Source organism: Canis lupus, chromosome X, assembly GCF_048164855.1.
Source record: "Canis lupus baileyi chromosome X, mCanLup2.hap1, whole genome shotgun sequence".
NCBI classification, from domain to species: domain Eukaryota; kingdom Metazoa; phylum Chordata; class Mammalia; order Carnivora; family Canidae; genus Canis; species Canis lupus.
The window spans coordinates 115,177,391-115,202,978 of record NC_132876.1 but is presented as its reverse complement, the minus strand read 5'-3'; the positions used below and the strand labels follow the sequence as shown (position 1 = coordinate 115,202,978).

The following is a 25,588-nucleotide window of genomic DNA, read 5'->3' as shown; positions in this document are numbered from 1 at the left end:
TTTGGCCGGTCCAGGGGTCATTCTCACCTCTTCTCCTCCTCCTCTCTAATTTTTTGCCACTCAGTTTCCCCCCCCCTTCCCTTATGGTCCCTTTCACTATTTCTTATATTCCACATACGAGTGGAAGCATGTGATGGTTGTCTTTCTCTGAATGACTTACTTCACTCACCATGATACCCTCCAGTTCCATCCACGCTGATGTAAGTGGTAGGCATTCATCCTTTCTGATGGCTGAGTAGTATTCCGTTGTGTAGATATAGACCACATCTTCACCCATTCATCTGTCGAAGCACATCATGGCTCCTTCTGCAGTTTGGCTATTGTGGACATTGCTGCTGTGGACATTGCGGTGCAGGTGTCCCATCGCTTCACTACATCTGTATCTTTGGGGTAAATCCCCAGTAGTGCGATTGTTGGGTCATAGGGCAGATCTATTTTTAACTCTTTGAGGAACCTCCACACGGTTTTCCAGAGTGGCTGCACCAGTTTGCATGCCCACCAGCAGTGCAAGAGGAACCCTAGGCTTTTTAAATGCCTTTTGGGCACTGGGGCTATTTGACGGTCTAGAGCATTTATTGATCTGAATTCCATCTCCACAGGGTTCCAGGATCTAACACTGACATCTTTTGGCCTTGAGCATATAGGATAAATATTAATTTTGCTATTCTTTTCAAATTGCAGGTGATTCCCTATTTATAACATTTCTGCTATACATTCTTTTCTCTCTATTGAAATCAAATAATGTGAGATGAAGGAATGACTGGGTTTATGCTGAGGGTCTGCACTCAGGGAGAGATTCCTGCTTTCCATAAATCACACCTTTGTTGAGAACAGATTCTTCTCATAGCCCTGTTAAGGAAGTGCCACTGTAATAATTTTCCATGAGCTTTGTGGCTTTTAAAAAACGGAGGTGGCAAGTGAGTCTTAAGGGGCTAAAATTAAGGTATTGGCAGGGCTGTTTCTTCTGGAGGCTCCCGGGGAGAATCTGTTCCTTGTCTCTTATAGCTTCTAGAGACTTCCAACAATCCTAGGCTAGCAGCAACATCACTTCAGTCTCTTCTTTGTCACCTGGCCTTTTTATCCTCTTAGTCCCTTTCCTCCCTTATCTATGAAGAAACCTGTGATTATACCAGGCCCACTGAGATAATCCAGGATGGTCTCCCTATCATAAGATCCTTAATTTGATCACATCTGCAGAGTCCCTTTTGCCATATAAGGTAGCGTTTACAGGTTCTGAGGATTAGGACCTGGACATCCTTGGGGAGGCCATTATTCAGCCTTGCACAAAAAAGCGTGAACTGCGAGTCGGTTGCTCTTGGTTTTATGGGTTGAATCTTACTTTGAAACATGATTCTAGTGATTTGTGAGTGGTTGAGGTATCTCATCTCTTATTCTTAAAACTAAAATTTATGAGAATATACCCAAATGTTCAGTTGCAACATAGAAATAACTTCTGAGCAACTTTATTTCAATAGTTTTCATTGGTTTAGAAGATATTATGGTCCTATTTATATGTGATTTATGTGCATAACCCAAGGTTGCATGAACATTAAAATGAAAATATTATCTAGTCTTCATAAATCAGATTGACGTTCAGCAAATATTGGTGAGCCTCTACTATGTGTCAACACTTTTCGGTGTGATTTCAATCACTTTTCTCAACCCTAAGAAATAGATATTGTGCCTATTTGACAGACCTTGGGATGAAGAAACTGGAAGAAATTCAATGAATTTCCAAGAATTTTATTTGATTTTCTGCTTTAAGAGCAGTGATATTCCAGTGTTTCAAATTTATTTCTCGAAAGTATCAGATACTTAAAAAGCTGACATTTTTTTCAAAATGCCTTCTCATACGTTATCACCAGTGATCTTGTTTAGCTTGACTCTTGCACAGTATGATCCAGGGATGTGTGTAGAATAAGTGATGAATGTCCGAGGCTCCACCCTCCCCAGTACCACCTCCTTCCTCTAAATTTACATTCTTTCAGAACAGACCCTGAGATCAGGATTTGAGTGTACCTGGTTTGTTTGTGAAATGACCCCAGAAAGTTCTAGTAGGAAAAGAAATGTTATGGAAATAAGTTATCACTGTGATTCAATCCTTCTGGGGAATTCCAGAAGACAGTAGGACACAAGCCTTAGAGCTATCGCTCCCGAAGGCAAGGGAACTGGGGTATTTATACTCTCATCAGTCATTGGTTGAAAGCTTTTGAGGAGGGGCCATGTAATAGGGATCTTATCACTTAGAAGGGGAGAACAGGTATTGAGGTACCACTTGCAATGTCAGCCATGTGTAAATTACACATCATATCCAATTTATGGATGAATAAACTAAGTTTCAAAAGAATAAAAAATTAAATGATTTGCCTAAAATATCACGGTGAACAGGTGGCAGATTGAGAAGCCATGATTATCTCTTAAGGATAATTAGATCACTTTCCATGGGGTGTTTTGTTTAGAGTAATCAGCCATACTCCCAGTTTCATCAGTTAACTTGCTGGGTCTCAACATACTGGTTTTAATAACCTGTTTTAGGGATCCCTGGGTGGCGCAGCGGTTTGGCGCCTGCCTTTGGCCCAGGGCGCGATCCTGGAGACCCGGGATCGAATCCCACGTCGGGCTCCCGGTGCATGGAGCCTGCTTCTCCCTCTGCCTGTGTCTCTGCCTCTCTCTCTCTCTCTCTCTCTCTCTGTGACTATCATAAATAAATAAAAATTGAAAAAAAAATATTTTAAATCCGAAGGTCTTGCTTTTGGAAACAAAAAGTGAGGCAGCCGGGGTGGCTCAGAGGTTTAGTGCCACCTTCAGCCCACACGTGATCCTGGAGCCCCAAGATGGAGTCCCACGTCGGGCTCCCTGCATGGAGCCTGCTTCTCCCTCTGCCTGTGTCTCTGCCTCTCTCTCTCTCCTCTCTGTGTTTCTCATGAATAAATAAATAAAATATTTTTTTAAAAAAAGAAAACAAACAAAAAGCAAAAAAGCAATACTCCAAAAGTAGTTAAAGTTAATCTGCTTTAGTTCAACATTAATAGAACAAATGACATGCCCAAACATTCTCATGAATGCCAGAGATACACACCTTCCTGCTGCCCCCACTAGACAATGTTGTAGGGCAGGCAAACTATCTGTTGTTTTTGGTGAGTGGGGTGCAGGGTCAAGGTTGTAACTCTAGGTTCTAGCCCAGTTCCTGGCACATAGTAGGTGTTGAATAAAAAAATTGATGCATAGTGAATGACCACAGGACTATGGTGGAGAGGCAAATAATGTTATTTACATACAAATAACATATGTTTATACTTCTATGTATATGAGCATTCAAAAGAATGAGTATGTGTATTTATGTTTTTACATATTACAGTTGACCTATAACAGAGGTTTGAACTACAGAGGTCCACCTACACATCGATTCTTTTTACAGTATAGCACTGTAAATGTATTTTTTTCTTCCTTATGATTTCCTTAATAACATTTTCTTTTCTCTAGCTTCCTTTATTGGAAGAATACCATATAGAATACATAAACAAAATATGTGTTGATCAGCTGTTTTATGTTATTGGTAAGGTTCAGTCAACAGTAAGCTTTTTTTTTTTGATGTTTTATTTATTTAACAAAGCGCACTAGCAGAGAAAGTGGCAGGCAGATGGAGAGGGAGAAGCAGACACCCCGCTGAGCAAGGAGCCCAAAAGGGGCTCGACCCCAGGACCTTGGGATCATGACCTGAGCAGAAGGCAGACACTTAACTGACTGAACCACCCAGGCGCCCCCAACAGTAAGCTTTTAGTAGTTAAATTTTGGGGGAGTCAAAAGTTATACAAAGATCTTTGACTGCGCCAGGGGTTGGCACCCCTAGCTCCCACGTTCACAGATCAACTGTGTATATAAACACATGTAAAACTATGTGTGTGTGTGTAGAGAGAGAGAGAGCATATAGAACATATGAAACATTCCATAGAAATCAGATAAGAGGACTGTAGTTCGCATGAGTCAGGGAAAGTGGAGGACAGGGGATGACATTTAGTTTGTTCTTGTGGAATGAACGTGAGCCCACCTGATAAAAAACAGAGGGGAGAAGATGATAATTGCAGTACTTACTTCATAATAGGTATTGCATAGGAATGAGTAAATGGCTGGCTGGACTGATACGTACCTGCAAACCGAACGTAAAAAGACTTTGGCTCCAGCTGGGAAGTGGACTGGCCAGCTCTAGGGGCATGAGCCAAGTGTTGGCAGAGAAGGCGGGCTGGAAATAGGGTGCAAGGAGCCCTGTGTGCTGAGCCAAGGAGCTCAGACTTTGCTGTGAGAGCCAAAAGCACTGCGGGCTCTGTTCTGTAAAGATGACCCCATCGTGACCACTGCACGCTCAGAATGATCACCCGGTTGCACAGAATTATCTTTAAGGTAATGAACCATTGTTTAGTGGAATTGGCAGCATTTTTCCTTTCCAAATGCACAGAATAGCAGTGGTGCTTACAATCCACAGCATCTCGGATTTGATGAATACAAATGCAAAATTAAAAAGCAACATACCAGAGCAGCAAATCTCTTTTCAAAGCTCACCCCCTTTACTCTTCCAGTATTCCCTTTGCTTGGTTTCTGCACCACGTGGATTAGTCATCTATTGCTATTCAGCAAAATATTCCAAAACTCAAGAGGTTTAAAACCACATTCAGGGAGCTCTGGAGCACTGTAGCTGGGCGAGGCTTGGGGCTTTTCAGGAGGGTGGGCCAGTGCTGGAGTCCTCGAAGGGCTTGAGTCCAGAGGGGGCTCTGCTTGCAAGGTGGCTGCTCACCTGGCTCCCTAACGCAGGAGACCTGAGCTCCTCCCTGGCTGGTGGCAGGAAGCCACAGCTCCTCGCCCCTTGAGTGTCCTCGGGCCCGGCAGCGGGCTTCCACGTTGCAAGAAATCTGAGAGAGAAGGCCAGAGTTGCTCTCCCTTCTGTGCCCTCATCTGGGAGTTGCCCCCCATCACTCCCGCTGTGACCCCTTCGCATGAAGCCAGGCAGCAAATCAGTCTAGGCCCACAGAAGGGGAGGGGAATTAGGCTTCACCTCTTGAAAGGTGGGATAGCAAAGAATTTGTGGGCGTATTTCAAAACCACCACATCAGGCTTTCTGGTTTTCCTTCTAAGTGTCTTTTACCAGCCTCTCTTTCTACAGAGCTCCGTCTCTAACCTGATTTCCTTCCTTGTCTCTACTTTCTCCGGGTGATCTTTCCAGTCCTGGCTTTTTCACCACCATGTGTATGTAGATGACTTGGAAATGTGAATCTCAAGTGCCAGGCTCTCTCTGCTGCATTTTTTTTTTTTTTAAGATTTTGTTCATGAGAGACACAGAGGCAGAGACCTAGGCAGAAGGAGAAACAGGACTCAACCTCAGGATCACGATCTGAGCCAAAGGCAGATGCTCACGCACTGAGCCACCCAGACGTCCCTCTCTGTGTTGCATTCTTCACCTAACCATTGGGATGTCCTGTTATGCTTAAGACATCCCAAACAGAGCTCCAGATCAGCTCTCAGAACTCACTGCCCCCATCTCACCCATTCTCCCAATTCTGGAACAAACAGTATCCAGACTGGGGCAAGCCGAAAACCTGGGTGTCGTTCCTGACCACTCACTCTTGTCCCCACTTGTATTCAGTCTGGTGCTAAATCCTGTCACAGACCGTGTCTTGAACCCATCTGCTCCCTCCCCTGCCTGTCCCCACCCCGCCACACACCATCTCTCTCACCTGAAGCCCGTAAGAGCTGCCCTTTGCTGCTGCTTTTGCCTCCTCTCGCTCACGGCCCAAAGTGCTCCTCTTAAAATCATCGCATTAGCCCTCTCCTTAAAGCCTTTCAGAGACTTTCCATTGGATTCAGAATAAAATCTGTCCTATTTAAGATGGCATGCAGGGTCCCGTTGATCTGGCGTTGCCTGTTTCTCCGACGCCCCATCCTGTGTCATTCTCCACCAGGCTGGCTGTGGGTGGAAGCTGAAGGAACTGTCTGGAGGACACCTGCTTCGTCGGCTACCTTCTCTTCCTCGTCTTGCTTCTGCACTCCCCTGCCTGCCTTTACCTTATACACAAACCACTTGCACACACATCCTTGTCTCAGGTTGCGGCTGAGGGAACCCAAACCCAGACCCTCCCCATGCCCAATTGCACCTAGCTCCTGAGCCCAGAAGGTAAGGGAGAGAAATAGAGGAAGCAGCAAAGGCATTGAGTTTGGCTCAAGCGTTCATGACATGGTACACAGCTGATAGCCAGGCATTTGTTGACGAGGCTCTTAAATGCTTACCCATCGGGGAAGGTGACATGCTTTGGGCATCGCTGGGCCCATTGGGTTTGGACTCTGTATGTTGAAGATGGGCAGAGAAACCAGAATTCAGTCTTAACTGGTTCGGTACAGTGGACTTGCCGCACTGGGCGCTCCGATGAAAACAAAAGGAAATAGGACAAAGAACCCTCATGGCTGGACCTTATGGTCCCTATTCTGAAAAAAAAAAATTACTTCATTCGTTTGTCCATATTTAAACATCAGCCAAAGAAGTTTTAACTTCTCAACTTGTCTTGGAGAAAGAATATCCTAAAGTTTCCTGGAACCTGACCGTAAACAACCACACTGAGAATTCTGGCACCGTATAGTTTTGCAGAAAATAAGGAACCCCATGAAGAAACACTACACTACTTACACAATCCCTGGAATGCTTTTAAATTAACTTCAGCTGTGCAGACGGCAATTTGTGATTAATTTGGTCAGTGTAGACAGCAAGCTGAGTAATGCAATAGAGGAACTGGGACAATTCCGCATTCAGGGCAGACTCCCGCAGCTCTGGGCATCCTCTGCACAGAGACTTGCTCATCTACACGGACACCTCCGTGCCTCAGGAGCAGGCTCCCTGGGCCTTCCGTGTGCCGAATGGTGCTTGGCAAGAGAGATGGGAGAAAGCGAGCTGCTGGCCGGCCCAGCCAGACCTCCTGAGATGGCAGGTGATGTGGCTGAGGTCATTTCGTTCCAAGATTAGGAGTTCTCTTTCTAGGTTCATAAATTCCTTTTGAATGATTACTTCATGTTTATCGGGTCCCATGAGGTTAGGTCAGTCCAGCTAAATGCACACTAGCTCGTTCTACTCAGACATCTACTCTATTCCAGTGACTGATACTATGCCAGAACCCTGCCTCCTTGATATCTTGGAATGCACTGCTCCAATTTTAAAAAATACGTGCTTTGCTAAATATGGAACTAAGTGCAATTCATACTGATAGTTTTATAAGATTTTTATTTTTATTTTTATTTTTATTTTTTAGAGCAGGGGGAGCGCGGAGGAGAAGGAGAGAGAATCCCAAGCAGCCTCCACGCCCAGTGCGGAGCTCAATGCGAGGCTCGATCTCACAATCCTGAGATCATGGCCTGAGCCAAAATCAAGAGTTGGACACCCAACCGGCTAAGCCACCCAGGCGCCCCTTATAAACTTTTTTTTTGCATGAATAAATTCATGTATGAGGAAAAAATCGTGTGCAGTAGACTTTAGGAAAAGAAATGATTTCTTGAAATTCTACTCTTTTGATCAGGCTAGGCTCATTTCTACATCAAACCATCTCAAAATTGCAGTGGCTGAACACAGTAAAGTTTCCTTGCCTGCCTTGACGTCCAAGGCATGTTTGGGAGAGTCCGCTGCATGCCTTCACACAGGGCCAGGCTCCATCTTAAAGTGCCATTTCCTCCAGGTCAGCAGAGTCCTTTTTTATTCAGTGGGCTGATAGAAAAGGAGCCTGTCAGAGATCCCACGGGAGGTTTTGTGAACAGGCTTGGAGGTGGTCTGCCCACTTTCCATTGGCCAACTGGTCATGTGGCCCCCCCTAACTGGCAGGCTGGCTGGGGAGCATAGTGCAGCTTTTGTGCCCAGGAGACACAGAAATGGATTTGCTGAGCACTAAACCTCCTCTTCCGTGATCACTAAATGGTAACATGAAATTACCGACATTTGGCCATTTTTAACTTCTAAAAGTTTCATGTAGTTTAATCGTTTATGTCCCTTATCCAGAATGCTCAACAACCAGATATTAAAGTAAAAGAATAATTGAATTAATGACTGGGAAAGTTAATGATTGGGCAGGAATTAGAGCAAAGGACAGGAAGGAGGAGAGGGTGCCGGGGAAGTAATCTGAATAATTTGTTAACACTAACTTACAATGCGGTGTGAGGAGTATGTATGGAACTATAGAATAAAGCTTTTAAAGCAGTTTTTAAAAGATTTTATAAGATAGTGTGCCCTGCTATTATTATCAATATCATGCTTGCCTGTGCTGGATTCCTTTCCTTCCCTCAATAATACTGTTTCAACTTAAACAGAACTAACTATTTTAATATTTACTTTTCTTTTTTATCCATAATTTTAAATGGCTGCATATGTGCATTAAAAAACTGGCAAGCATAGACTGCAAAGCAGGATTCTTGGTGTAATAAATCAATTTCCTCTGGCGTCTACAAATCAGCAAGTGATTATTAGCCATTTTATCCACCAGAGATTCCCCCCCCTTAAGCTTTTTTCCATTTTCGTGACCAGATGTAGAATATGATGTTTAAACCACTAAAATCCCATTTGTGGCTGTCCCTTTGAAGCATCTCTCAAAACTGGGTGAATACAGGGTTGGCACACCCATTAATTACAAGGCATGTTGCTCATTTATGGACTTGCATGGTTCTCTGATGGTTTTTCCTACGATGTTGTTTCAAGCAGCTTGGTCTTCTCTAGGAAATATGCACAGAACATGTCCCTGCATCTACAGGGCAGCTGTGGGCTGAACTGGTGTTTTCTGGTTTTTGTGCAGTTGTCCAAACATCAGAATCCACTTTATGGTTCTAAGTCATGAGCTGATTCTTTACCGTTGTTTCCTTTTTTTTTTTTTAAACAAATGAAAATAAGCCTAGATTCAATAACAAATTTCAGTTACCTTCTAACAAAACTGGAATACTAAGATGCCTTTGTGATGAGGAAGGGAATTCTTTATAGCAGATAAGAAATCTTACTTGATTAACAAGTTTTTGATGGCCCAAGTGTTAGTCATTAACATTCTGAAGAGCTTTACAAGTGATACTTTGTACACTGTCAAAAATGATGACTTGGGAGAAATTGATACACCTCAGATTTCTCAGTTTCACCTTTTCACCTAAAGACAAGCATGTGAAAGCAATAAAACTGGAGAAAGAGGATTTCTCTGGAGGGCTGTGGTAGTGCACAAACAGTACATGAATTTCATCTTCTGGTAACTCTCTCCTGCTCGTTAACCCCAGCCAGTGTTCTTCACAATCAAAAGTAATTGGCTTTGACCAATACATGTGAAATGGGCTTGCCCACCTGTACAGAGCACCCTGGGCTCTTTCACCAGTTTTTAATTAGGCCTTTTAAAAAATATTGTATTCCAACCAATTTCAATTTTTTTGTTGTGATTTCACATCCAACATTTTCGATGATCTTTTTTTTTTTTTTTGAGGTGTAACTGACATGTAACATTGTATTAGTTACAGGCGTACAACATAATGATTCATAATGATTCAATGATTCAATGAATATTCAATATTCAATATTCATATATATGGCCACATGATCACAGTAGGTCAAGTTACTATCTGTCACCGTACATTGTTACAAATTTTTTTCTTTTTCTTTTTTCTTAAGATTTTATTTATTTATTAATGAGAGACAGGGGCGGGGGCAGAGACACAGGAGGAGGGAGAAGCAGGCTCCACGCAGGGAGCCCGACGCGGGACTCGATCCCGCGACTCCAGGATCAGGCCCTGGGCTGAAGGCGGCGCCAAACCGCTGAGCCACCCAGGGATCCTCAAATTTTTTTCTTATGAGAACTTTTAAGTTTTATTCTCTTAGCATGCTAAAAAAGAAAAAGATTTCTTCTCTTAGCAACTTTCAAATACGCAAAATAGTATTGTTAACTACGGTCAGCATTTGTACATTACATCCCTGTGACTTATTTTATAACTGGAAGTTTATACCTTTTGACCCATTTCACCCTCAACACCCCCCCCCCCACCTCCCTGTTTCTGGCAACTTACCAGTCTGTTCTCTGTATGTATGAGCTTGCTTTTAATTGTTCTTTGTTTTTTAGATTCCACATATAAGTGAGCTCATATGATATTTGTCTTTCTCTGATTTATTTCACTTAGCATAACGCCCTCAAGGTCCATCCATGTTTTCATAAATGGCAAGATTTCTTTTTTTTTTATGACTGAATAGTGTTCCATTGTGTATATATACCACATTTTCTTTATCCATCCAGCAGTGGACACTTAGGTTGTTTCCAGTTCTTGGCTACTGCATATGATGCTGCAGTGAACATGGGGCGTGCGTGTATCTTTTCAAGCTAATGGGTTCGTTTTCTTTGGATAAATATCCATAACTGGGATTACAGGCAAGTGGTAGTAAATTTTTGAAAAACCGCCATACTGTTTTCCATAGTGGCTGCACCAGTTTACATTCTCATCAGCAGTGCACAGAGGTTCCCTTTTCTCCACGTCTTCACCGACGCTTGATATTTCTTGTCTTTTTGGTAATAACCATTCTACCTCGTGTCAGCTGATAGCTCCTTGTGGTTTTGATTTGCATTTCCCTGATGATGAGTGATGTTGAGCGTCTTTTCCTGTGGTCTGTTGGCTATCTGGATGTCTTCTTTGGAAAAATGTTTATTCAGATCCTTTTCCTCTTTTAAAAAAAGATTTTTTAAAATTTATTCATGAGAGACACAGAGAGAAAGAGAGAGGCAGAGACACAGGCGGAGGGAGAAGCAGGCTCCATGCAGGGAGCCCGGCGCGGGACTCGATCCTGGGCCTCCGGGGTCACACCTTGGGCTGAAGGCAGATGCTCAACCGCCAAGCCACCCAGGTGTCCCCTTTTCCTATTTTTTAATCAGATTGGTCTTTTTGTTATTGAGTTGTATGAGTTCTTTCTATATTTTGGGCCTTACCTCTTGCCAGATATATGATGAGCAAATACTTTCTCCCCTTCAGTAAGATTGCCTTTTCATTTTATTGATGGCTTCCTTTGCTGCACAGAAGTTTTTAAGGTTGATATCCCACTTGTTAAGTTTTGCTGTTGCTTTTGGTGTCAAGTTTCAGTAATGTCGCTGCTTATGGAATGCACCCCACTCCTACGGAGGCTGCTTTTGTTTTGCAATATCCCTGATGTTTCCAGCTGCTTAAAATCCTTCTATAACTCTCCAGAACCTTCAAGATGGACAAAATGTTTTGCATGGTCATAGGCCTTTACCTTGTGGCCTCTGCATATCTCCCTGCTACGTTCTCCTCCCCTCTATTCCCTATTCTCTCCACTTCCCTTCCCATCCCCTGCCCTAAACATACACCACTTTCTATGCTCTAGTTTACAGGCCATGTTCTTAGTGGCTCCCTCCTTGGCACAGGCTGTTTTCTCTGCCTGGGACACGTTCCCCACCAAACAGCCTCCTCTCATTTTGCCAAGGTAAGTTCTACCAGTCTCCAGAATTCATTATCAGGCCCCATTTCCTCCAGAAAACCCCTCACCCACTCCTCCATCCTAACAACTCCTACATCTTCCCCTCGTTCCTAAGACCTCCTCCTTCATGAGATTTGTCATGTTGCACTATAATTATCTGTTCACTTGCCCAGCTTCATCCCTAGACTGTAGGTTCTTTGTGGGCAGGGGCTGTTCTCATATATGTCTGCAGTCTCCATGCCTACTACAGTGCCTACTGTGTGTACTTACCTAATACATTTTGGGTGAACAAATGAAATGGATAGATGGATGAATGAATAATGCAGGGGAGGAAAAATAATTTTCCCTCTACCTAGGTCTTTGGCTGAGATCCCCCTGTAATAAAAGACAGATTAATAAGAGAAAACCAAACAGAAGTAAATAACTTCCATACCTGCTGTACACCTGGGAGATACCCAGGAAAACCGAGTAACTCAGAATGGCACAAGCCACCCCCTTAATACCATCTCCAGCTAAAGATAAAAGAGGTTGTTAGGGGTTAGGGGAGCAGGTTATGGGAGGTGACCAGGCAAAACACGGTAAATAAGGGTAAGATTGTTACACAGATTTAAGTCCTGGCCTTCTCTATCGATAAGTTTTTTGAGATTTAAAGTCATCTCTCCCTGGCACAGAGAGGGAGGCACCCTTACAGATGGAGATTTCCCTTATAAATGAAAATGTCTCTTACCCAAGGGTAACTTCTACTCAGGTTTCAGAGCTGCTTGTGTGTCTGCTATTTCTTAAAAATTATCAGTCCCAAATCTGTATGCCAAAGAAGCATGTTTTGAGGTGGCAAGTCCTGTTCCTCTTCCATACTTTCGTAAAGCGTGTTCCCATCTGACTTCTTGTACCAAATGTAAAGCCACCTGGTCTTTTTCCTGGCCCTGGTTTCTTCATGTGTAAAGTGATAGGTTAGAACTGGCTAATGTCTAAGGTCACTTTGTTTGAGGTGAAATTCTACAACAAGCTCCCCTTACAGCGAAAACTGATTCCTACATACATTAGCAAGTAAGGTCACGTGGAAACTGTGGCAGCCACCAGAATGTGCCTTGCAGACTTCCAACTGCCGGGAGTGTAATTAAGCCCGGGCCCCAGCTACAGTGCTCTTGGAAATCCATCACTGCATTTGAGCAAGGCCATGCTCCCACAGCTGCTCCTGCCAGGCCACCTTCCAGAATGAGCATGGCAGGGATACTAAGGCACCACCTTTTGCAGAAGCTCCCGCTCTGCTCTGAAGGTTACTTGTGGCTCCAGGACTCCCCTCAGTGTTGCCAGACCTTCCTCAGACTTCGCAGCAGCCTTGGACGCTTCCACCCAACCTGCCTTCCATCTTCCCTTCACTCGGGTTCAGACTTCCATGGTAGTAGGATGGCTCTCCCCGGCCTTCCCCAGCTCTCTTGCCATTTTCTCTCACAGGTGTTTTCTGTAATAACATCCTTGCACATTTAATCCCCTCGTGACTTCTGCTTCTCAGGGGATGCAGACTAAAGCAGAAACCTAGTTCAAACTGAGATTCATTGATTATGAGTCAATGACAGTGTTTTTTTTCCTAAGATTTTATTTATCCATTCATGGGAAACACAGAGAGAGAGAGAGAGAGAGAGAGAGAGAGAGAGAGAGAGGCAGAGACACAGGCAGAGGGAGAAGCAGGCTCCCCATGGGGAGCCCGATGTGGGACTGGATCCCAGGTTCCTAGGATCACACCCTGAGCCCAAGGCAGACACTCAATCCTTGAGCCACCCAGGTGCCCCCCTCCTTTTTTATTTAAAGGTCAATGGCAGTTTTAAACTTTATACCTTACCCAACACATCTAATAACAATCTTAATCCTACTACTAGGATTAAAAAAATGATGAGTTAGGGAACATTTACTGTGTTACTCACTGTTCCAAGCCCTTTATGTATATTATGCCCTTTCATTGTCACAAAAACCCTTAAAGGAAAGACCCTTTTTGTCCCCATTTTACAGATGAGCTAGCTGAGGCATAGGAAGGTGAAGTAACTTGCTGAAAATCACAGGTTCATATATAATAAAGCCAAGATTCAGATTCAGGAAGGAGACCATAGTCCTAACCATCATATTTTACAGCCATTCAACATCAGAGCTGATCCTTCTTTTTCTAGAAACACTCCTCTGCGTTTGACTTTCCTGACACTACTAACCTGGTGTTCCTTTTACCTTTCTGAGCATTGCCTGTGTCTCTTTCTGGACCTTTCTCTTCCTTGGCCCACCTCTTACATACCAGTTTCCTTAGGCCTGTACCCTAAGCCTTATTTTTTCTTACACTATATACATTCCCATAGATTCAGTAACCAACTGCCTGCGGATAACTCCCAAATCCAGTCCTGCTTCCTGGACTTCCGGCCCAAATATCCAGCTTCCTACTCAGTATCTTCTCTTGGTTGTCTCTCTAATGAACTCTCAAAATTAACACGTCCCCAAGAGGACTCCTCATTTATCGTCTTCCTGAACATGGTCCTCCATCTGTATTCCCCATTCCAGAAATAACAGCACTGCTGTCTACCCGATTTTGCATCCCTCTCACACTCCAGATCAAATGACCAGATTATGACCTCCATGAGGGCAGAGATCTTAGGCTCCACATGATTGCTGCTGAGCCTCTAGAGATTAACCCAATGCCTGATACATTGGAGGTTTTCAGCAAGTAAGGAATGAATGAATGAATGAATGAATGCTGTAATCCTTTACCAAGTCTTTTGGTTCCACCTTGAATCTATCCATTTTTCCCCACTGCCCCTGCTACTGCTCCAGTCCAAAAGACCAGAATCTTCCAAGCCAACTGTATCCCTGCTTCCATTCTGCCTCCATCTCATCCATTTTCCAGACTGCTGCCATGATAATATTTTTCTAAGGAAAATGTTATCAAATAACCTTCCCTATTCAAAATCCGTCTGTGCTGCCCTATTACCATTCAGCTATCAGGCCTCATGACCCTAGCTTGACCAGCACGGCACACTGTCCTGTAACACATTCCTCTCCCTCTCTTTAGTTCACTCCTCTGATCTTCTATTGGTTCCTCAAATACAAACGTGATGTCTCTTAACCTGAACTCATTCTGTGATGTCTGCTTGGCTTTACCTCATTTCATGTGGTTGACTTCTGTTCATCTTCCGTTATGCTTGAAGTTTGCACCCTCTGAGAGAACATCTTGGATCCCTTCAGCCAGAGCATGTTTCTTTGTTTTAAGCCTCTCTCACTGACTAAATATGTTTAGTCCTTCTGTTACCCTCACCCTCTTATCTAAAAGCTCATTTTCATCACCGTGAATCATCTGGGTATTCCCAGTACCTAGCACAGTGCTCCATACGTAATCACGTTCTATTGACTAAACGGGGGTTTGGGGGATTAGGAAATAGGTAAGGCCTTCCCTTGCAGACCTATAGTCAAGAAGTTGGCAGGTCATCCTCAAGGTTTTGGTAGATTGAAATTTAATTAAATCAACCCCACATTCCTCATAAAAATATGGAATTAAGGGCAGTATGGGTGGTTCAGTCAGTTAAGTGTCTGCCATCAGCTCAGGTCATGATCTCGGGGTCCTGGGATTGAGCCCTGCATTGATCCTCTCCCTCTGCCCGCCCCCCACCTCCGCTCATGCTCGTTTGTTCTCTCAAATAAATAAATAAAACCTTTAAAAAGAAATATGGAATTAAAACCCCAGAGGCAGAATTGTCCCGCATATAGCTTTCCTATTTATCATGTTTTCTTTTTAAATCCAACTCCAATGTCAACATCCATTGTTAAGCCTTCCTCTTCTTTCCCAGGCAGAGTTAGTTCCAAGCTCCACTCTGCTCCCCAGGCATCAGCTCTATGTTGTTAAAGAAGGAGAAAGTAAATGTGGGTGCTTTGTCAATGTTTATTGTAGGCATGTGTAGCCAGGAAACGAACTCTGAAGATCTAGGTGGAAGAGTTTTTGCAGGGTGAGACAAAGCTACATCACCTTATTCACCAAGGTTTGGGGATAGCTGTTTTTACTGACTAGTTTCAGACCTGGTCTTCACATCTTAAGGACCTCAAGACAAATGATCCAATTTAAAAACGCACAAAGGACCAGAATAGATCTTTCTCCAAAGAAGATACACAAATGGCCAATAAACACATGAAAGATGCTCAACACCATTAGCCATCAGGGAAATGCAAATCAAAATTGCAGTAAGACACCACTTCCTACCCACTAGGATGGCTGTGATTTAAAAAATGGACACTAAAAAAAAAAAAAAAAAAAAAAATGGACACTAAACAAGTACTGGTGAGAATGGAGAAATCAGAACCCTCGTACACTGCTGGTGGGAATGAAAATGGAACAGTCATCTTGGAAAACACTCTGGCAGTTCCTCAAAAAGTTAAGCATGGTTACCATAGGACTAACAATTCCACTCCTAGATATATACCAAAGGGAAATGAAAACATATGCCCATACAAAAACTTGTACACTAATGTTCAGAGCAGCATTATTCGAAACAGCCAAAACATGGAAACCACGCAAATGTCCATCAGCTGATGACTGGATAAATGAACGTGGTCCATCTATACAATGCAAGGTTATTCAGCCATAAAAAGGAATGGGGTCCTATACTATTACATGCCACAGCATGGGCAGAACCTTGAAAGCATATCAAGCGAAAGAAGCCGGACACAAAAGATCCCATAGTGTATGATTACATTTCAGTGAAATGTCCAGAATAGGCAACTCCAGAGCCAAAAAGTAGATTTGTGGTGGCCAGGGATCGGAGGCAGGGGGAGATTGGGACTAACTGGTAATGGTATGGGGTTTCTTTGTGGAGGAATGGAAATGTTCTGCAATTAGATAATGGTGATGGTTGCATACTAAAACCACTGCATTTTACTGTGTGAATTATATAATTTTTAAAATGCTAAACAAAGATTCCTACGTACATCATTCTGTGTGGACTGACGAGCACTTGTTTACTCAACACACTTTATGTTCAGTTGTCTGTGGTTTCTTGTTTGGGAATTGTTAGTTAGGTGCAGACTGGGTCAAGATTGTGGTATCCCCTACACAATTGTTGGTAATGCCCAGATTAGATTGTGACAGGGGACTGTATTATTTCTCAGTCAAAGCTCTGAGAGCATTGTAATGATACTTACCATGCTATCCTCTCTGTAGTATATCTGTTTATAATTGGGAATTAAAGAAGAGAAAAAGATTGGGTCTTTTTCATCACTCTACTGTCTAAGTACTTGAATAGCTCAAGTGCTGAATAAATGTTTCACTTGCAGTCGTACTTAACAGGGGACAGTCTAGCCCCCAGGGGACATTTGGCAATGCCTATAGGCCTTTTTGCCTGCCCTGACTGGAGAAGTGGGTGCTTCTGGCTCCTATGGGTAGAGGCCAGGGATGCTGGTGCATGTCCTATGATGCACAGGTGCTTGGTGTTCTCCATGAAATGTCCCAGACCTTATCTTTGTGGCTCTTAACTGAAGAACCACGTTGGTGGGAGAGGCAGACCACAGGGGAAAACTGCAAGGCTATGTCACTTCCTGACCTTGACTAAGGTATTATTAACTTGCAGAGAATTCAGTCCTTGCAGCAGAAAGCACGTGTCTGGTAAAGAGCCCAGGGAATGTTTTACATCGTATTTAACATGGAGGAAACAACCCCAGCCCCCCACAAAATACACAAGTCTTTTCTTCCAGAAACTGGGTAGCAACCTTGGCCAAACCCTAGGTCACTAAATACCTAACTGTGAAGCGAGTTTCAACTGTGGCCGGGCTCACTCCTTGGGGTGGCAAGCTGCAGGCCGCAGGTCAAGGCTGGTGGCCCTCTGTTTTTACGTGACCAGTGAGCTGAGCGTGGTTTTTGCTTTTTAACTGATTAAAGCTAAACCAAAGGAAGAATGCTATTATGTGACATGTGAAAAGTATATTAAATTCAAATTTCGGTGTCCATAAAGAAGAGTCTTCCTGAACCCAGTTATGCCCATCTGTTTGCTGTTGACTGCTATTGCCCATCTGGCTGCTCTTGTGCTTAGAGACCGTCTGACCATATTTATGGCAAAGCCTAAAATATTTACCATCTGACCCTTGATGCAAAGCATTTGCCAACTCCTGCCCTGCGGTTAAAGAGTTTAGCAGATGGTCTTCCTAGGAGGCAGTGAGGAAGGAGAACCCACCCTGGGCTGGAATCCCTGACACCTGGCTCTGCTGGGGACGTGGCTGTACCCCGTTGGGCTGGAGCCTCATCTGTGGCACAAGAGGGCTTCGCTGGAGGGTCTCTTGAGCCCTTCCAGCTCTTAACTGTCTACAGCGTGTGGAGATTCCAGTTTGTTTAGTGGGTCCCAGGTGGCCAAGGAGGTAAAAGGGTAGCATTCTTGCCTGGGACAAAGCCACAGGGCCCAGGCATCACAGCACCACACTCAGCACCGACACAGACGCAGACGCAGATCGCCACTGTCTGTACAGAGCAGGTTGGAAGGTTGGCACTCTGCGGGGCTCGGAGACCAACTTCTGGCCACTCTCATGCGCCCTCGTTTTATATGATTATGTAACCCGATTCTTTTAACCCCCTGGGGGAAAAAGAACCCACAAGGTTAATGACAGGGGTAGGCTAGGACCCAAAGTTCAGGCTTTCAGAATCTAATTTAGCCCTTGGGGCAGGTGTATGGAAATTCACCAGGTAATTGTCATCTCTCATTTATTGGCAGGAGCCAATAAATTTATTTTTTATTTATTAAAATAAATTGTATAATTTAATAAATAATAAAATAAATAATAAATAATATTTAATTTATAATACTATTTAATAAATAATAAAATAAATAAATAAATTTACTTATTAATTTATCCTGCTCATTTATTGGCAGGAGCGAGTCTCTGTTGCCCTTTCTGTGTTCTCAGTACTAACATGCAGCTCTCTATCCACAGTCCCAGGGATCGCGGACTCTTGACGTCTGCACCGCAGCCTGGGCTCTGTCGCTATGGGGCTAAGCTGGCCTGCTGCTATGGCTGGAGAAGGAACAGCAAGGGAGCCTGTGAAGGTAATTGTGTAAAAACTCAGACCACCCTGTGCTCGAGTAGTAGGCCAGTGTCCTTAGTTTTTAATCTGTGACACCATAAACTGTCACCGAATTATTCACCGACAGTCACCAGATCCCTTAATCTGTTAAATAGGGTAAACACGCAACTGCATGTCCCATACACGTTAGGTGTTGGTGTGGATCATGCTGGATTATAAACGGTAAAGCACAAAAATATTACCTTTTTTTTTAAAGAATTAACAGTACTACCTTCTTTCTGTCTCTGCCTCCAACTCCTCCTCTCTACCTGGTCCAAAAATATCGATATACCACAGGTGAAGACAGAACTTGATAATATCTCGAATCTGTAAAACATCAAAAGGCACCACTAACGCTCTTACATGCTCAATATCACACAAAACCTCCCACCATTAGTTTCCTTGTGACAAGATGACAAGAGTGTCGAGATACTAGAAAAAAAATATTTGCAGATCATTATTGCCTACTAGATAAAGTTAGAACATTCCCCTGGGGCTTTGTCAATTAAAAAAGAGGGTGGGTCCTCACACTGATTGGATTTGTAGTGTCACGATCAAGTCAGAATGATGTGCGTAGCCCTGGGCAACGCAGGTAAGCCAGCTGAGGCTCCGCTTCCTCTGCACTGTGGAGAGATTCATCCCTACTTCAGAGGGGGAGGTGTGTAAGCATTAAAGGGTAAGCTCATCAGGCAGCCCCCTGGCTCTGCAGTTGAGCATCTGCCTTTGGCTCAGGGCATGGTCCCGGGGTCCTGGGATCAAGTCCCACGTCGGGCTCCCTGCATGGAGCCTGCTTTTCCCTCTGCCTGTGTCTCTGCTTCTCTCTCTCTCTCTCTCTCTCTCTCTCTCTCTCTCTCTCTCCTGTGTTTCTCATGAATAAGTAAATAAAATCTTTAAAAAAAAAAAAAAGGGTATGCTTGTTACCTGGCATGCATAGAAAATATCTCCTAAATCACCCTTGATTTGAAAAGACCCATAAATCCCATCCCTTAAAGTGCACGTGATGCAGAAATTAAATGTTGCTGTATTCTTTTTCTAGACCTAGCACGTTGTTATTTGAAGTCACTCAGGTGGAAAGGGGCAAAACCACACGGAACGCATGATTTGGAATCCTACATTTGCATGAACCTCAGCACCTACTGCCGTAAAACTTACATGTCTCTGGTGAATAAATGAGGGCAAGCTTTGGCTTTCTGTAAGGTCTACGCTGTAACTAAATCAGAGCAATTTGGCCTTGATGCAGACAGCCAGTCACATTCTTGATGTTTTTGTGGACAATATAATACCATAGGCAGGAAATAATTTAAATCAAGATGCTAAAAGACCAGGTGCAGGGACACCTGGTGGCTCAGTAGTTGAGCATCTGCCTTGGGCCCAGGGTGTGATCCTAGGGTCCTGGGATCAGACTCCCCACAGGGAGCCTGCTTCTCCCTCTGCCTGTGTCTCTGCTTCTCTCTGTATCTCTCATGAATAAATAGATAAAACCTAAAAAAAATAAGTAGATAAAATAAAAGAGCACATGCAGAGGCTTCGAGCACAATGCTCAGTATGCACGGTTGGCAGGCTGAATTGCTCATCAGCACCCCTGCCGCCCCAGTGAGATGTTCAGGTATTAAATTGTAATGATTTTTATATCTAAAATCTATATTGTATTCTATCCAATTTGTATGGTCCTTCTTGACCGTAAAGTCATCTGCTCCCTTAGAAGCACCGAGTAACAGGGTGATTAGCCCCTGGCTACCGGATCTCTGACTCCCAAGCCAGAGTGTGGGCTACGTGGTAATGAGTTGAGAACTTGTGTCCACCTGCCCAAACAAGCAGAGTTACACCCCGGTCTGTGAGGTCCCAGTCCGCCTGGACTTCCCTTCCATCTGTCTGTTCACCCTTCATTCCTCCAGAGGCCCTGACTCCATGCTGGAGCTTTCTAGATCTTGGCCCCTGCCCCACCTAAATCTGCTCCCAGTGCAGGATGGCTCGGCTCTGAATCATTAACCTTCGAGTGTATGTCACTTAGCAAGAGGAGGTAAAGAGTTATCTGTGAACAAATCCCACTGAAGGGCTGCAGATGGAGGATTTGGAGGGAGAATTGAACAAGAACTTTAGCTAAAATACACTTAAATCTCAGGCCATTTTAGACATAAACTAAATTTCCCTGTGTTGTAGACTGGCCGTTCAAGTCACAGATCCAAAGGCTCTGTAAATTGAAAACATCTTGCTGGAGCTTTGACCTGATAGCAGCAAGGGTATTATTCACCATTTCTCTTATGTTCTATTTGGCATTGATCCTGGCTTTCCTATCTGGCCCACATTAAAAATAACTTTCCAGGGAGCAATCAAAGGTATTCAAGGCTTAAAAAAGTAAAAAATTTATTTTTCTAACATCTAAACTTAAAGCTGCATCTCAAAGAGCATATCCATAACAAAATAGACACTGGAAAGCAAAATCCTCTTTTGTCTCCAGAAGGGAAAGAATGTCGCCGAAAAACATTTTTTCCTTACCTCATCACTTATGATTTATCCAGAGCCATAAAATGTTTTTCTGTCAGAAGTTCTACACCTATTACTTTATTTATTATTTAAAACTATTTGAGTGTCTATGTGTCTACAACACTACCAAATGCAGCAGGAGAAACAAAGATGAATGTTTATTTATTTATTTATTTTTAAGATTTAATTTATTTATTCATGAGAGACACAGAGAGAGAGAGAGGCAGAGACACAGGCAGGGGGAGAAGCAGGCTCCATGCAGGGAGCCCGACGTGGGACTCAATCCCGGGTCTCCAGGATCACACCCTGGGCTGAAGGTGGCTCCTAAACCACTGAGCTCCCGGGCTGCCCAAGATGAATGTTTAAATCCCTGTTCTGAAGGTGCTGGGAATCAGATAGTAGACAGAAGTGAAGGATTGAAACCAAATATATGTCTAATTATTTAATAAGATGGAGCCTGATCAACTTCATGGGAGAGGCCTACCCAAGTTCTGTGGAACTCTCAAAGTTGAGTGGACGTCCTGACATGGTGGGAGAAATCATTGAAGGCTTCTGGAAGGAGGGCTCATGCAAAATAGTTCTTGAAGGATCAGTAGGATGTTAACCATGGGAGAGTGGGGAAGGGGTGGCCAGGGTGAGGATAACAAGAAAGGAAGAGGCAGAGAGGGCCAATTGAGAGAACAGCAAGCAATCTAGTTTGATCATAGTGTTGCCTATGGGTAGGGAAAAGAGTAGGCCAAGGGCACAAACTGAGATGGAAGCCAGGTCTTGGTGCTGATACCTGTACTATATTCAAAAGGCAATAAAGACTGTTTGGTGCAAGGCATGGCATGATCAGAGCGTGCTTTTGGAATATCAGTTTAATGTCATATTTGACATCAGATTTCTTAGGAGCAGAGCCTATAAGTGGGAGTCTTGGGTCAATAATCTGTTGAGGGGTGCTCTCCAGAGAAATCTGTAAGGGAGTAAGGAAGCAGAGGAAAGAACCAGGCAAAAATGTGGTTTCAAGAGAAGTCTAGCTTTGGCCTAATCCCACAGGGAGCTCTGGGGTGTTAATTGCATCACAGAGTTGAGTTTGTCCCGCCTGGAAAGCAGGGGCTGGGCTCTTAGACCCCGTATCAGTTAAGCACTGGGTCACAGGCTGTGGCGGGGAGAAGGGGGAGAGAAAGAGGTGCACTGTAATCTCCCAGATATCTATGGGCAGCATGATTCCCATTAGCTAGAAGAGTAGCTGTTCAGTGAATGACTTGGGTGGTAGAAGCAGGGATAGGATATTGTCACTGATTGGTTTGGGGACAAGAGAAGATAGAGATGATGGGGGTTTTGAGTCCAGGTGACTGGAAGATAAATGCTGACATAACAAAGAATAGGGTGTGGGGTCGAGGGAGTAGCTGCTGGAGTCTTTGGGAATAGGCTTGCATGGAGGTAGACCTACGGTGAGCCAGGGACTCCAGGGGAAGGGAAGTAGGCAGCATTCCTGGGCCATTGCGGAGTCATCCTTTCCGGTGCTGGCTAGTTCCTGAGCTCCTACTAGATCCAGAAGCTGCTGAGGGCTCCTGACTCCCTACAGACCTCCTTTCTCCCTCATTCATTGTTCTTTTGTCCTCTGCCCCTCTTCTCTTTGGATTTTCCCCATATTCCTTTTGTCCCATCTACTGCCTTTTCTCCCTACCTCCTCCCTGTGAGCCGGACTCAGACTTCCCATCATTTTTTACTATTTTTTTCTTGCCCTCCCAACCCAGTCAAATATTCTGTCTTTGGTGTTTCTCCAACCATTTCTTTCATCAAGCAAATATTGATGGGGTGCTGAATTTGTGTCAGTTGTCTGGATACAGAAGTGAAAAAAAACAACAACAAAAAACAAATTCTGCCTTTATCATGCCACCATCCTCCTCCTCCTTCTCCTCATGATACTTCTAGTTCCCATCCTTAGGGCTGGAAGTTGCACCTCCCTGCCTTCAGTCTGTGGGTTGATCATTTTGACTGATGATACACAGCTTTAAAAATAGAATTTGATCATTTGAAGAAAAAGGAAAAGAAAATATGGAAGACAAAAAAAGAGGCCAGTGACAGAAGGAAGGAGCACTTGATCCAGGATTATTCTGGAGTCTCTTCCAGCTCCCACATCTACTTCTTTTATTAAATATTTTTGTTTTATATGCAAACTAGCTGATGATGGTCTGGGATGCTTTGTTTTTCTTTGAATGCCACTTGGGGGCACGACAGTACTAAGCAAAGTTATAAACTCGCACTCTTTGGGGCGGAAGGCTGGGGGGAGTGATCTAGTTCACAAGGAAAACACTGTCCAGTATCCCAAAGAGGAAAACAGACTAGAGAGGAAGCAGATCATCCCTTCTCCGCCCCCATGAATTTCTCCCCCATAAGGAAGGCTGCTGAGTTGGACATGCATGCATTTTCTGTGCTGACTACTCCTGTTCTTTTATCAACAAAACACCTTTCCTTTCCACAGCTACCTGCGAACCTGGATGCAAGTTCGGGGAGTGTGTGGGACCAAACAAATGTAGATGCTTTCCAGGATACACTGGGAAAACCTGCGGTCAAGGTCAGTACTACAGGCCAGCATCCTAGTACGGACGGACAGACGGACCCCCGAGCTTTCCGAAGCCAGGCGATCATTGGGGCAGGGTTTTTGATACACTACAGTGCCCGAGATATTGTCGATTTTAAGTTGAGTCTTCAAATGAAAGTGGTTTCAGAATTAGATTTTTCCATCAATCTCTTCAAGAAAAATATAAAAGTCATTCAGATGTTTTCGTTAAGGTGCCAGACAAAAGGCCTTTTTTTTCCTCCTCTAAAATAACTTTTTTCCCTAAAATATTGTCATTGTGTTTTTATGCTACCAAAGTAATGCATATTTTTTACTGGAAAAAAAACCCCAATGACATAAAAGGATTTAAATTAGAAATGGGAGTGTCCCCCCGACCCCCAGTCCATGCTCAAACCAGCATGAACAGTTTGTCCCTGACCCCTGAAGTCAGGACAGTGCTCCTCTGCGTTGTTCCAGTTTTCCAGCGTGCACTGCCCAGGCGAGCACCTCGTGGTCTTTTTTCTGTGACGCTACAGACAGAAATGCTTCTCCTGGGCAGTTTTGCATGTCAGCACATACAGAGCTAGTTTATGCTTTTTAAGGCTGTATTCTTGGCCCTGATGCAAATGATGCAATATCATTTGTGTAAAAAATACTTTGTTGAACCATTCTCATCCGCCTGTCTCCAATGTCTCACCATTATAGACAGTGCTAAGTCAGACATCATTCTACACATATCCCTGCACCCTTGAGTATTTTTATAGGCTAAATGTCTAAAAATTGAATTTTGGGGTTGAATGACATGCATATTTTATGATAATTGACATATTTTAAAAGATACTTTATGACTTGTCATGAGCTGTTTATCTGAAGATCTTATCTTAAGAGGGTATTTATACTATTGACAACAGTGGTTCTCAGCTTGGGCAGTTTTACTCCCCATTTACTTGCCAGAGAAAATACAGATCTCAAGTTAGATTTAAATTGCTGATAAACAACAGATGATTTTATAGGTTACATAGGTTTTAAATATTGCATAAGATATATGTCTCCTAAAAAAGTATTAGTCAATTATCTAAAATTCAAATTTAACTGGGCATTTTTATTTGCTCAATCTGGGAACCTTACCCCAGGGGACGTCTGGCAGTGTCTGAAGACGTTTGGGGGCTGCTACTGGCATCTAGTGGGTAGAGCCCAGAGATGCTGCTGAGCCTCTTACGGTGCACAGGGCAGCCCCATAACAGAATGATCTGACCCAAATGTTAGCAGTGCTAAGGCCAAGAGACCCTGGCTTGAAGAAACCTGCCATAATTAAGAAAGTGTCCCCTGTCCTATAATGCAGTTGAGCAAAGGGCAGCACATCAAGTTCAGCTGTCCTTAGGGCTGCCAGGGTTCTGGAGGGACAGATGGAGTCCCAGAGACGGGCAGGCAGTCCCTCCACTCTGCCCACCACCCCCCGGGGCCTTGCTGCCAAGCCCAGAGGTTAGCTACCTAAACTGAAATAGCTGCCAGCCCTGCAGCCTCAGAGGGGAGCTTGTGAATCTCTGATGTCCCAACACCAGCACAGAGGCCAGCACCCTAAGGTGCTTCTTAGAAGCACATCCACCTGCTTGAGAGAAGTGCACCAAGAATCGTGCTCTCCTAAGTAATAATCCAGCTGTATCCCTTACCCAGCAGGGTTCACACCAGAAAAACTGCTTCTCCATATTGTCTTGGATTCTGTACCAAGATGCCTTCTGCAGAGGTTTGGAATAGAGAAGATATTTTTTGTGTTGGCTTTCAATTCCCAGTAAAATATTAGTGTTGAGGGAGCAGTCTAGTTGGCTCGGGTTCTGGACTGTCTGTCTCCTCCCACAGCTTTCCTGGCCCTCTGGTGGCCTGATCAAAGTCCATATAGATCTATTAATGGTGACAGGCCTCAGCCCTCCACTGTGCTGTCTTTCCCCCAAATGCTTCTTCCAAGCGACGAGTGGATCACCTCTGATTTAGGGCCAAGTGATGGGGTATTTATGGGCTTCCC

General features: G+C 43.9%; 1 protein-coding gene across 13 annotated transcripts in view; it reads left to right on the top strand.

Annotated features, from left to right (window-relative positions):
- The window catches only part of EGFL6 (EGF like domain multiple 6), a 256,008-nt gene that overhangs the window by 196,010 nt on the left and 34,410 nt on the right, over positions 1-25,588 (top strand). For all 13 annotated transcript variants that reach the window (XM_072818136.1, XM_072818134.1, XM_072818128.1 and 10 more), the window contains 2 exons: positions 18,407-18,519; positions 23,491-23,583. In XM_072818136.1, the coding sequence (XP_072674237.1) occupies positions 18,407-18,519; positions 23,491-23,583 (206 nt within the window). The remainder of the gene's footprint in view (positions 1-18,406; positions 18,520-23,490; positions 23,584-25,588) is intronic.